Below are 12,298 nucleotides of genomic sequence, written 5' to 3'. Positions count from 1 at the left end.
AAGTAATCAAACTCGAGCGGCACAGTGTATGTTGACAGTGCGTGTCTGAGGGTCACGGTGACATTTGTCTCTCTGACTCTTATGTTTAGTATCTGGACAGCCACCTGCGCTTCCTGGCCTTCTTCCTCCAGGAGGCCAGCCTCTACCTGGTGTGGAACCGGGCCAAGGAGCTCTGGGAGTGCCTGGTGTCGGGGCCGGATGTCTGTGAACTCGACCGTGAGGTATGAAAACAGTTATGCAAATGAATTCCTTGTTCTTGGCAATGTTTTTGTGTTTGCAACCACCAGACTGCTCTGCAGGAACAAAGGCACTGCAAATATTTGCTGTTCGCTCCAAGTGAGAGACTTCTATGGCACATTTTAAAGGATCGTGCAGGTTTTAGATCTTGGTTAATGATATTGTCTCAAATAATGAACTATAAATGTGTGGGTTTTTTATGAATTTGAAATTAATGAAGTAGAGAAAGAAATCTTTTTTTTTTTTTTTTAATCTTTTGTTTGAAATTTCTTTTGTGTGCAAATAAGTCAGATTTATTGATAACACTTTCCAATACAAAAGTAACAAAGTGCCTGATAATAAAATCACAAATAAAAAAGGCAGGAAATATAAGTGAGTTTAAAAAAAGGTTTTAATGAGCTCTTGTAATCCTCATGTTACTCCATGCTGGCTCCTGATTTGTTCCTTTGTTACCTGCTGTTTTGAGTGTTCGCTGTACATTTCCATCAAAAATTTCTCAATGAAAAAAGCATAAGCAAAAACATAAAGGTCGGAGTAGGCACTGTACACATCAGTAATCTAGTCTGTGTGTTATTCTGTTGATTTGACTGATTTTTTTATTTATTTACTTTCCTCCAGCACAGTATGGCATCTATTCTTAGCATAGTCCAGTGTTTACATTAGACCTCACTAACACAAAGTAGCGTCTGCAACAGTCACCTCTTGTTAACCACATGAGAACTCCCAAGTCCTGGACGTGTCTCCTTTAAACCTTATGTTTCCGTGTGTTCAGATGTGTTTCGAGTGGTTCACCAAAGGACAACATGACCTCGAGAGTGATGTTCAGCAGCAGCTCTTCAAGGAGAAGATCCTCAAACTGGAGCCCTATGAAATCACCATGAATGGTGAGAGACTCTGCAAAGAGAGGCACCATTGACAGCTTTACAGCCCTTCAGGGATAGTTTATGAATAAGTATGTGATAAAACAGTTTACATGTTTTATTCGTCTCCCAGGTTTCAATCTGTTCAAGACCTTCTTTGAAAACGTTAATCTGTGTGACCATCGCCTCAAACGCCAGGGAACTCAACTGGTCAGTCGTTACTCGCATGCTTCTTTGCATTAAGCATGGCTACTTTTGTTTTCAGTAAGACCTGAAATGCAATTAAAATATATATATATATATATATATATATATGAGGTATGACACATCTAGATTATATGGTCTAATCAACTGGTATATATATATATATATATGAGGTATGACACATCTAGATTATATGGTCTAATCAACTGGTCTGATTTTAGTGTGTGGAGCGCCTTGACCTGGCAGGGATGGATTTTATCTGGCGCATCGCCATGGAAACCCCTGATGAAGAGATAGCCAATGAAGCAATCCAGCTCATTATCACATATAGCTACACCAACCTCAATCCCAAAATGAAGAAGGTCAGTATATATTTGTGTGTGTGTGTGCATATTGCAGTCCTCATGTGTGTCCCACTCTCTGAGAGTGACAGTGTAATTGAAGATGCTTGTTTAAAGCCGTTATTTAGATCTGAAAGAAGTGATTTTATAGGAGTGTTTTGTGGTAAGTAGTGAAGTTTGAAAGCAGGAAAAGAACAAATACTGTATATAACCCAGCAATTCCAGTGTTATTATATTTGTGAATTGGTTTGTTCTGTCTGTTTGAAACCTGAAACCACATATGATATTAACTTTTACTTCCTTGCAGGATTCCGTGTCTTTGCACAAGAAGTTCATTGCGGATTGTTACAAGCGACTGGAGGTAAGTAGCTGAATATGTTACTGTGATTGTGCCATATCACAGAAAATCAACCCCTGAAAGCTCATTTCGGTTTCTCTTCTCCTCAGGCAGCCAGCTCGGCTCTGGGAGGGCCTACTTTGACACATGCTGTTACCAGGGCAACCAAGATGCTGACGGCCACGGCCATGCCGACTGTGGCCACATCTGTACAATCACCATCCAGGTACAGAGGGGGGTTTGGGTAAGAACATAGTTACTAAACCTATTAAAACATGTGTGTGTAAGAGTGTTCCTTGTCGCTATAGAAAGTAAAAATGTTTTAGTCTTGTTTAAAGTCGTTTATGTTCATTTGTAGATCCACTAAGCTGGTGATAATCGAAAGACTGCTGCTACTGGCTGAACGCTACGTCATCACTATAGAGGTAGGCCCTGTCTTCTTCGCTTTAAGGGTTGCATTATCATTTTGACAGTAAATATGTTCGTCATGTATCAGAATCAAGGACACGCAGTCACAGACACTAATTGTGCAAAAATAATTTTAACACAAAAGTTGGATCATCGATGACATTGTGTGTGTGTGTGTGTGTTTCTGTGTAGGATTTGTACTCAGTTCCTCGCACTATTCTACCTCACGGGGCCTCGTTCAATGGACACCCTGTCGCTCTTCACATCACCTATGAGTCAACCAAAGACACTTTCACCTTAGAGGTATTGTAAAACTTTCCCAGTAGGGCTGTACCAAATGTCATTCTTTTTACAATCGAAGCTTCAGATGTCTGTCGTCATATTCTATGACATCATCATCATAAAAACAGATGTGTATATATATAAATATTATATTATATTAAATAAACCTTTTCATGAATACATGTGTTATATATGTAATCACAGGTCCCATCAGATTGCTTTAACACAGGTGCGTGCTTCCCTTTGTGTGCAGCAAGCGGGAGAGTTAACTGTTTTTGGACCGCAGTGAAAATGTTTTAGAAAGGTTAAACGCAAACACGTATGGATTGAAGCCACGGAAACATTTAGTGATTTACGTCCATCTTTATCCAATACATTTTGACCTTTGGACTTCGCAGCGCTCTCGAGTAATTAGAAAGGTTTGGCTCACACGAGTCGGAAACGGTCTTACGCAGCCACCACTCGAATCTAATTCTACAAATAAGATTATACTAATAATATTACTGTAGCCTAATCTTTATATTAGTTTAAACACAATGAATAGACACGAAAAAGAAAAAAAAGCTGCAGAGCATTTCGAAATGTCAACGTTATGAATAAAGCTTTGAACTATTCGGTACAGCCCCGTATCCTAGTGCCCTGTAATACACCTTTTATTTTGTATAGTTACATCTACAGAGGAAATAACCCTGCTCTCTGTGTGTGTGTGTGTGTGTGTGTGTGTGTGTGTGTGTGTGTGTGTGTGTCTCCTGCAGACCCACAGTAATGAGACAATAGGAAGTATCCGGTGGAAGATATCTGAGCACTTGAGCTGTCCGGTGGATAATGTCCAGATCTTTGCTAATGACAGTGTGGTAAGTGTTGACTCTGACGGGGGACTCTGTTCCTCTTTAGCATTAAAAATACAATTGTACCCGTCATTCCCTCGCCAAAGTATTTGGGTTGGCCCGCCGCATCTATTGTGTGGCAGGGGAAACACAGCCTCCAACCACCTCAATCCCTGTTTTTCTCTCACCCGTCCCTTCACTGCTCCTCCTCCATGTGTTAGTTGACGATGAATCGGGATCAGAAGCTTCTGTCCCAGCTTGGCTTCAGTGATGAGCAGAGCCTGACTGTGAAGAGCTCAGGCACAGGCACTCCCTCTGGCAGCTCCGAGTCCTCGGCCTCCGCCTCTAGCAGCTCCAGCTCCGCCGTCTTCAACTCTGCCTACGCCTTGGAGCAGGTACCAGCTCAGACATGAATGTGCACTTAAACAAACTGTGCACACGCTCCGGCTTACATCGCTTCTGACGCACTGTGCCCGTGTTTATTTTGTCTCCCAGGAGAAGTCCCTTCCTGGTGTAGTGATGGCTTTGGTGTGTAATGTGTTTGAGATGCTTTACCAGCTGGCTAATCTAGATGAAACCAGGTAGGATAGGACAATTCTAAGTTGCATACACCTGGCTGACAACAAGAAAGAAAGAACTGTATATTTATCAGTCAGTATCTAATCTCCAGGATCACTCTTCGTGTGAGGAAGCTGCTGCTGCTGATTCCAACAGATCCAGAAGTGCAGGATGCTCTCGACAACTTTGTTCCCAAAGAATCCAGCGTCTGGAGCCACCAGGTACCTCAGACTGTGATGCGCTCTGGTCGTGTGGTAACTACCGTGGCCTCTCAGTCTATCTTTCTATTCTCATTTGATGCACCTGTGTTCATACATGTGTTGCCCCATCTCTCTGCTTTACACATTCTCTCCTTCTCTTTCAATCTTTTATCTGTATTATTTTCTAAAAATCCCTTTGTGTCTCCTTTCTATAGAAGACCCTGTTCCAGGGTACAGGCTCTCGTTCTCCATCTACGGCCTCCAAGCAGCAGCACCAGCCCAGTGCCGCATCCATCTTGGAGTCTCTCTTCAGATCTTCGGCCCCGGGCATGTCCACCTTCAGAGTACTATATAACCTGGAGGTACGCACACTTGTGAACATACACACATTTAAACGCAGTACATAATTTCACAGAACGCCGCTTCTCAAAGTTAAAATGCAGATTAGTGACTTTGACATTTGTTCTCCTTCCTCTTCTCTCTCTGTGTCAGGTGTTGAGTTCAAAGCTCATGCCCACATCGGACGATGAGATGGCCAAAACCAGCAGCAAGTCCTTCTGTGAGAACTTCCTTAAAGCAGGAGGCCTCAGGTAACGGAGACGAACAGACCCGTTTAAGAAAAGTGCTGTCTCTTGTCAAACTGCGTCACATTCTGGCCCACATATCGTAAGCTTCTATCAAAAGTTTAAATTTTTCATTCTGACGGTAGTATTTCTCTGTTTCCTCTGCAGTCTGGTGGTGAATGTTATGCAGAGAGATTCCATCCCATCAGAGGTGGACTATGAGACCAGACAAGGAGTCTACTCAATCTGTCTTCAGTTGGCCAGGTGCAAAATAGCACGCATGCACTTTTTTGTTAAAGGGAAACTAAATAAAATAGAGAATGATGATGTGAATATATGATTTGGTTTCTGAAGAATGAGGGAATCTATTCTTACCTTCTATTGTTGCCACTATGATTGGTGCAAACATTGGAATAAACAACACAAAAATGCAAAATATCTTTCTGTATTCATCACGCCCCCCCCCCCCCCAGTGTGTACAGGCCTTTAGACTCAACTGGCTATGTTTACAGGTTTCTTCTGGTTGGCCAGAGCATGCCTGCAATGCTGGATGACGATGTCACCAGGGATGGCGATGGGCTGTCGTCTCGTCCGTTTCGTAACGCTGGACGGGCTGGGCGACAGCTATCTCTTTGTGGAACTCCAGAAAAGTCCTCCTACAGACAGATGTCTTTGTCTGAGCGCTCCTCCATTAGAGTCGAGGAGATCGTACCGGCTGCTCGCGTAGCTATTCAGGTAAAACACACTTGTACCGTTGATTCAGCACCCAGGTTGATCTTGTAAATGGAGAATATTTTTTAAGTACAATGTTCTCTTTTGTAGACCATGGAGGTGGGTGACTTTACTTCCACTGTGGCCTGTTTCATGCGTCTGACCTGGGCAGCTGCAGCAGGCCGATTGGATCTGGTTGGCAGCCCGCAGCCAATCAGAGAGACCCACAGCTCCCTTCTGCCTCAGGGAGTCCGCACCAGAGTCAGCAGTACAGGTGACACAGAACACACCATTTCAATCTTATTGTAGGTGCTTCCTTCTTATTTGTGTTTATTTTCTGTAACATAAAGGGACTACAACTCGCACTTTGTTGTGGAAAGGCAATAAACAAACCCTGTAACCTTGCAGCTCTTGTCATTCTTCACAAGGTGCTTTATCATATTAGCTGAGTCAACAAGATGTTTACAGTCAGTAGGTGTAGGTGTGGTAATTATTCTGCACAACTTCATTCCTGATTTGCGCTTTCTAGAGTTTCGTTGCCAACACCTCGTGTTAAACAAATGTCTTGTGTTTGTTTGCAGGAAGTAACTGCAGCTCCAGCAGTGAAGGGGAGACCACGCCCACAGCGTTGCATGCTGGGATATGTGTGAGACAGCAGTGCGTCTCTATCAAAGATACCATCATCGCCCGCGAGGCTCTGTCGCTGCTGGTCACCTGTCTGCAGTTACGCTGTCAGCAGCTATGTAAGACCCTTGCAGGAGTACAAACACACCACAAGCATACACGCTCACTTTAGTCTGATCATTACTGTACAGTTCCATTAGTCCTCTATGCTGTGCAATACTACTGGAGATTGTAGGTTGCTGTGTTAGCCTGACTTCTACAATGACACTAAATCCTGTGGTTGGTTTCTCTTTTCAGGTTCTTTTTACAACCTTCCCTCCGTCAATGATTTCATCATTGATGTTCTGCTGGGATCACCCAGTGGAGAGGTAAACAACACCCTCTCTTTCTTTAATAGTCTGCGCAGAAGAAATATATCCCTAATATTGCAGCGTGTGTTTACACTTGCGGTCTCTGGCCCTTCCTCCATCAGATCCGCCGTGTAGCTTGTGATCAGCTCTACACTCTGAGCCAGACGGACACTTCAGCCTTCGCCGAAGTCCAGAAACCCAACATGTTCCTCATCTCAGTCGTTCTCACTGCTCAGCTGCCGTTATGGAGTCCTACATCTATTATGAGAGGCGTCAACCAGAGGTACTTAAGTTAAAAACACACGAGACATGCATCCCTGAAACTTCAGCAGAAGTCTTGTGTTGACTTTGCTTTTTCTTCTCAGGTTGCTGTCCCAATGCACGGAGTACTTTGACCTAAGATGTCAGCTTCTGGATGATCTAACCAGTAAGCTGAGGAATTCCTTTTTCTGTCACTGTTATCAATACCTAGATATGAAGTATTGTCCCAGATGTAGTTATGTATTTAATGTAGTCTCCTGGTTCAGCCATTAAAGGTTAGTGTATGATAAAAACTCTTTGTCTTCCTCTCTCTCTGCCTCCTCCAGCGTCAGAGATGGAGGTGTTAAAAGTGAGCGCAGCTACCATGTTGGAGGACGAGATCTCTTGGCTTGACAACTTTGAGCCTAGTTGGAGCTCTGAGATGGAGACCAGCCAGGCGGACAACATCCTCCTGGCTGGACACCTCCGGCTCATCAAGACCCTGCTTTCCCTCTGCGGCAATGAGAAGGAGCATCTCGGTGAGCACGCGCGAGGATTCACATCTGCAGCCATTAAACACGTTTTGCAAGTTTATGAAGTTGAGAACACAAATGTGTAACTCGAAGATGCGCAACTCTTTTCTTCAGGTGCATCTCTGATCCAGCAGTTGTTGGACGACTTCCTGTTTCGAGCCTCGCGCATCATCATCAACAGTTCAAACCCCACGCCCTCCCCGGCCCCCAGCCACGACTTCCACCCAAAGTACGCATGTTAATCATTTTATGTTTCTCCTGTGAACTCAATTTTTAAAGTCATGAGTCACTCACAAGCCAGTTGTTGTTTTTTGAAGCAATGGACAAACCACTGAAACCGTTAATATTTTGTCGTCTGCGTTGTGTTTGTGTGTGGTCAGGTGCAGCACAGCCAGCAGCAGGCTGGCAGCCTACGAGGTGCTGGTGATGCTCGCAGACAGCTCGCTCTCAAACCTCCGCCTGATCACCAGAGAGCTCATGTCCATGCACCACCAGTCTGATCCTTCCCTCTGCAAGGAGTTTGATGTAAGACACCAATTGAACTAATATTTCTCACGATAATATTTGTCGGTACATATGGTCGGATAGAAGTTTAGCTTTAAGTCTAACTCTCTGTGTCTCTCTCAGTACCTTCCCCCCGTAGAGAGCCGGTCAGTCTCAGGTTTCGTCGGACTTAAGAACGGTGGAGCCACATGTTACATGAATGCTGTGTTTCAGCAGCTCTACATGCAGCCCGGCCTCCCAGAGGTACACGTGTGTTCTATGTGCCGTTTATCTTCTGTATTCACCAGAGGGTGTCTGCTCTTTAATGTCAGTATGTATGTTTGGTTTGAAGGCTTTCCTGTCCATTGAGGACGACACAGATCAGCCCGAAGAGAGCGTCTTCTACCAGGTCCAGTCTTTGTTTGGCCACCTGATGGAGAGCAAACTGCAGTACTACATACCCGAGAACTTCTGGAAGGTAACAGACACTTGAGTGCTCTGAGTGTAATGCAATGTGTGTTGCGGGCACACGTGTGGGTCATTAAGTTAGACGGATGTCTGTCATTTGTATCCAGCTGAGGGAGTTTGTCTTATTGAGCACAGAGAAGAGTGTTAATCATTCTGTATGTGGTCCTGCACATTCTGCCTGAGAGGGCCTACACAACACATGCACCAACCGTCTCGGCTTTAACGTTCACATTTCTGTCTCTTTCAGCCATATGTGCAATCAAAGGAAAACTATACTAATCACAAAAACATCCACTATTATCCACGTGCAAATGTGTTATGTCTGTTGCAGATCTTCAAGATGTGGAACAAGGAGTTGTACGTAAGAGAACAGCAGGATGCTTATGAGTTCTTCACTAGCCTGGTGGATCAGCTTGATGAACATCTCAAGGTAAAACTCACACGCACCACACAAATAAGTTCCTATAATACCTAACTGGTTATGATGATGTTATTAACGAGGAGACTCCTTTCCACCAGAAAATGGGTCGAGAACAAATCTTCAAAAACACATTTCAGGGAATCTTTTCCGACCAGAAGATTTGTAAAGACTGTCCTCACCGGTGAGCAAGAATATTTGTTTCTCAAACTTCTTGACTGTTGTTTCATTTCGAGACGCGTCACAGGTGATGTCTGACCTTCTTTTATTATACAGGTACGAGCGTGAAGAAACATTCATGGCTCTGAACCTCGGAGTGACCTCTTGTCAAAGCTTAGAAATCTCTTTGGACCAGTTTGTCAGAGGAGAGGTGCTCGAGGGCAGCAACGCCTACTACTGTGAGAAATGCAAGGAGAAGGTGTGTATAGTGCTCTGCATGCTTTTATTAAACTACACCCATATCGTGCTTCACTTACTTATGTGTACATTTGTTCATCTGCACAGAGAACCACCGTGAAGAGGACATGTATCAAATCCCTGCCCAGCGTTCTCTGTATTCACCTCATGCGCTTCGGCTTCGACTGGGAAAGCGGACGCTCCATCAAATATGATGAACAGATTAGGGTACGAAGTATTTCTACTCGCAAAATGAGAACTCTCTAGTCACTAGGGTGCACTGTCTAATTTTGTTTTTACGACAACTCAAATCCCAGAACCACGTATATAATTGATGTGAATTCTGTTCTGTCGCTGCGCAGTTCCCCTGGGTGTTGAACATGGAGCCCTACACCGTCTCTGGAATGGCTCGTCAAGACTGCAGCGGGGAGGGCGGCGAGGGGCGAGGCGACGGGACCTCGGGAGGATCACCCAGGAAGAAGGTCACGATTTCTGAGAACTATGAACTCGTGGGAGTCGTCGTCCATAGCGGTCAGGCCCACGCTGGTCACTATTACTCCTTCATTAAAGATAGACGGTAAGAGACACTGTAGTCAGAAGCTCCTCCACCACTCCCTCATTTAAAGGGCTAATGTTATACATATATATTACAGATATTCTCAGAAAGTCAAACATATTGTATGTTTCATTAGGTGCCTCAGAATTCCCTGACTGTACTTTCCAGCTCCTGTTCCTACTTTACATAACCAGCAATCAGTGGAGCACATGAATCTGTAGCGTTAGTTTTCCAGGCTCATTCAGGGACCTCCTTGGGGCACATGGTTTAGTTTGTAAGCATCTCCAGATGTCTGGCTCTGGATGGTAGGATTGCTCACTGGACAACTGGAACATAAAGAGATCACAAGAAATAACATTTGGCAACCCTTCTCTCGCTCACTGGTTTGTTCGTGTCCCCGCTGAGGATCACGACAAAGAAAGTTTGTTCTCAGGACGTCGATTTCTGTCCAGACATTTAGAAACATTCCGCCGCTGCTTTCAAAGTCCGTTATCATTGACGTCAATAAGACAACTGTGTGTGTTTAGACCTCTAGACAAGTCACCCGACATGCTGGCGGGCGTACTGTTTTTTTTTTTTTATTATGTATGTTTTGTTTTTTGCTATTGTTGATTTATTATTCATACAAGCATGTGTGGAATTTCTGAATTAGCAAATTGTGACGAATCTGACTCTAATCTGACATTTTCCCTGCCCCCCCCCCCCCTTTCCCCTCCATCAATCTTTATTTGTCCTCATCTCAGTGGCAGCGCTCGTGGACGTTGGTACAAGTTCAACGACAACGTGGTGGAGGAGTTTGATATGAACGACGAAACTTTGGAGTATGAGTGCTTTGGTGGCGAGTACCGTCCCAAAGTTTACGACCAATGTAAGTTACATCTGGCGTCTATGTAACAAAGTGCATCGAAGCGCTAAACATAGAAATCTTATCTTATATGTTTTAAGACATAATAACACTTAACTTTGAATAATAATTTGTGTCTATTGTGTTGGTTTTAAAAGTGAAACTTGACTCCATTCTCAGCATGTGTGTAATGGAGGCTTCCCTTCCACATCACACTTTAGTAAATTGTATACTAGACCAAGTGTTAAACTGAGAAACTTTCCTCCTTCAGCAGACGAATGTGAACACAGCCTTCTAGTGTTAAACTCTGCACATGCATCATTCTGCACAGTGAAGGTCGAACATTCAACAATAAGCAAAACACGTCTTTGAAGTGAAAGTGGGACTTAAAACAATATGTAAAACTAGCTTCATTTGTAAACCTCATTTGTGATGTTACGACCTGTTTCCAATATCGCTGCATCAAGTTTCTCCAGAAATGTACAAATTGGAGACAGTCAGGAAGCATATGTCTATCTTTGAAATATTAAACGAGTCCCTGGAGGCAATTACTAAATTTGATCCTGTTACTCGCGGGTCGTGTTCTCTTTTATCAGATCCTATATAACAGAGCTCAGGACTTAAGCAGGAGTGGGCTGACGAGCTGAATGTAGAACTAATAGATGAGGTCTGGGAGTATATACGTGATTGTTCGGTCAATGTCAGACATACCGTTCAAAACGTTACACAAACTCTTTTTGTTCCAGTGAAAAGTTACACAGCTTTTTTTTCTTTTTTACTGGTGTTACGCCCGTTTGAAATCGATGTAAGTCTATGATCAGTCATTCATCACGTTCTTTCTAGGCACGCAGTAATCTTAACACGGATTTGAAAAGCCTATTTTCTTCTTCTAGGCGCCTGATCCACTCATGGCTTCTCTTAGAGCAACAAGCTTCTTATTGTTTGCCAATAAGTATGACAAAAATGCTGTTTGTCTGGATTGTTGATTACAAAAAGTTCATCTTGCGACTGTGGAGAATGGAATCTGTACCCACGTGAGAGAAATGGCAAACACGTTACATCTGACAAGATTCATAATGGAGACAGTCGGGGGTGTGCGTGATAAGATCTGGGACCCTGCACTGAAATGTTTTCAGGGTATTGAATAATGTGCCGTCTCCAATGTGAAGCGATTGCTGTGTGTATTCCTTTTTTTCCTACTATTTACAGTATATACACTTTTGTAGTTATTACCCAGGATGTGCTGCGTTTGTTTTTTTCTTTCTTGTCAAATTCAACCACAGCACACATTGTGTTCTCATGAGGCACACACTTAGTGACATTGGTGTGTGTGTATGCTTGTGTGTGTGCAGCCAACCCCTACCCTGATGTGCGGAGGAGATACTGGAACGCCTACATGTTGTTCTATCAGAAGATCAGTGACCAGAACTCGCCCGTCCTGCCCAAAAAAAGCAGAGTCAGCATCATGAGGCAGGAAGCTGAGGATCTTACGCTGTGAGTGAACCTCCCACCTCCATAAACATTCTCATTGCGTCATTTATAATCTATCAGGCCATTTTCCGCAGCAGTCCTCAGAATTATAGCCATGATTGTCATCTGTCTGCAGTATTCATGTCGTATCTGATGTTGTATTTAATACAGAAGCTCGGGTTCGTACAAACTCTTGAAAGTTTGGAAAATGCTTCATTTTAACCCTTAGGTTAGCGATATGCTTGAACTTCAACATAATCTTGTGTTTCATCTACACAATCACTCATGCAAACCACATTTCCAATTTCAAATATTTGAAATGACGCAACCATGTCGTCATATTTGTTTGTTGTCTGCTGGCGTCTCACACGGACCCTATCACAGTCCA

The 12,298-nt window shown here is 43.6% G+C and overlaps 1 protein-coding gene across 5 annotated transcripts in view; it reads left to right on the top strand.

Moving 5' to 3' along the window:
* usp24 (ubiquitin specific peptidase 24) overlaps nt 1-12,298 on the top strand; it is a 34,906-nt gene that overhangs the window by 11,866 nt on the left and 10,742 nt on the right. For 2 of the 5 annotated variants that reach the window (XM_029428954.1, XM_029428950.1), the window contains 33 exons: nt 90-221; nt 1,010-1,121; nt 1,231-1,307; nt 1,523-1,663; nt 1,950-2,003; nt 2,090-2,223; nt 2,338-2,404; nt 2,580-2,690; nt 3,425-3,523; nt 3,718-3,891; nt 3,992-4,077; nt 4,167-4,308; nt 4,470-4,616; nt 4,747-4,844; nt 4,986-5,081; nt 5,330-5,552; nt 5,640-5,802; nt 6,110-6,271; nt 6,450-6,520; nt 6,625-6,785; nt 6,868-6,929; nt 7,090-7,281; nt 7,390-7,504; nt 7,656-7,800; nt 7,903-8,022; nt 8,111-8,236; nt 8,558-8,656; nt 8,746-8,828; nt 8,921-9,062; nt 9,149-9,268; nt 9,403-9,617; nt 10,340-10,464; nt 11,793-11,934. In XM_029428954.1, the coding sequence (XP_029284814.1) occupies nt 90-221; nt 1,010-1,121; nt 1,231-1,307; nt 1,523-1,663; nt 1,950-2,003; nt 2,090-2,223; nt 2,338-2,404; nt 2,580-2,690; nt 3,425-3,523; nt 3,718-3,891; nt 3,992-4,077; nt 4,167-4,308; nt 4,470-4,616; nt 4,747-4,844; nt 4,986-5,081; nt 5,330-5,552; nt 5,640-5,802; nt 6,110-6,271; nt 6,450-6,520; nt 6,625-6,785; nt 6,868-6,929; nt 7,090-7,281; nt 7,390-7,504; nt 7,656-7,800; nt 7,903-8,022; nt 8,111-8,236; nt 8,558-8,656; nt 8,746-8,828; nt 8,921-9,062; nt 9,149-9,268; nt 9,403-9,617; nt 10,340-10,464; nt 11,793-11,934 (4,136 nt within the window). The remainder of the gene's footprint in view (nt 1-89; nt 222-1,009; nt 1,122-1,230; nt 1,308-1,522; nt 1,664-1,949; nt 2,004-2,089; nt 2,224-2,337; nt 2,405-2,579; nt 2,691-3,424; nt 3,524-3,717; nt 3,892-3,991; nt 4,078-4,166; nt 4,309-4,469; nt 4,617-4,746; nt 4,845-4,985; nt 5,082-5,329; nt 5,553-5,639; nt 5,803-6,109; nt 6,272-6,449; nt 6,521-6,624; nt 6,786-6,867; nt 6,930-7,089; nt 7,282-7,389; nt 7,505-7,655; nt 7,801-7,902; nt 8,023-8,110; nt 8,237-8,557; nt 8,657-8,745; nt 8,829-8,920; nt 9,063-9,148; nt 9,269-9,402; nt 9,618-10,339; nt 10,465-11,792; nt 11,935-12,298) is intronic. The other 3 variants (XM_029428953.1, XM_029428951.1, XM_029428952.1) reach the window with 3 other exon arrangements.

Source organism: Cottoperca gobio, chromosome 4 (assembly GCF_900634415.1).
Source record: "Cottoperca gobio chromosome 4, fCotGob3.1, whole genome shotgun sequence".
Lineage (NCBI taxonomy): Eukaryota > Metazoa > Chordata > Actinopteri > Perciformes > Bovichtidae > Cottoperca > Cottoperca gobio.
The sequence above is the reverse complement of the archived record's forward strand: the minus strand, read 5'-3'. Positions and strand labels throughout refer to the sequence as shown.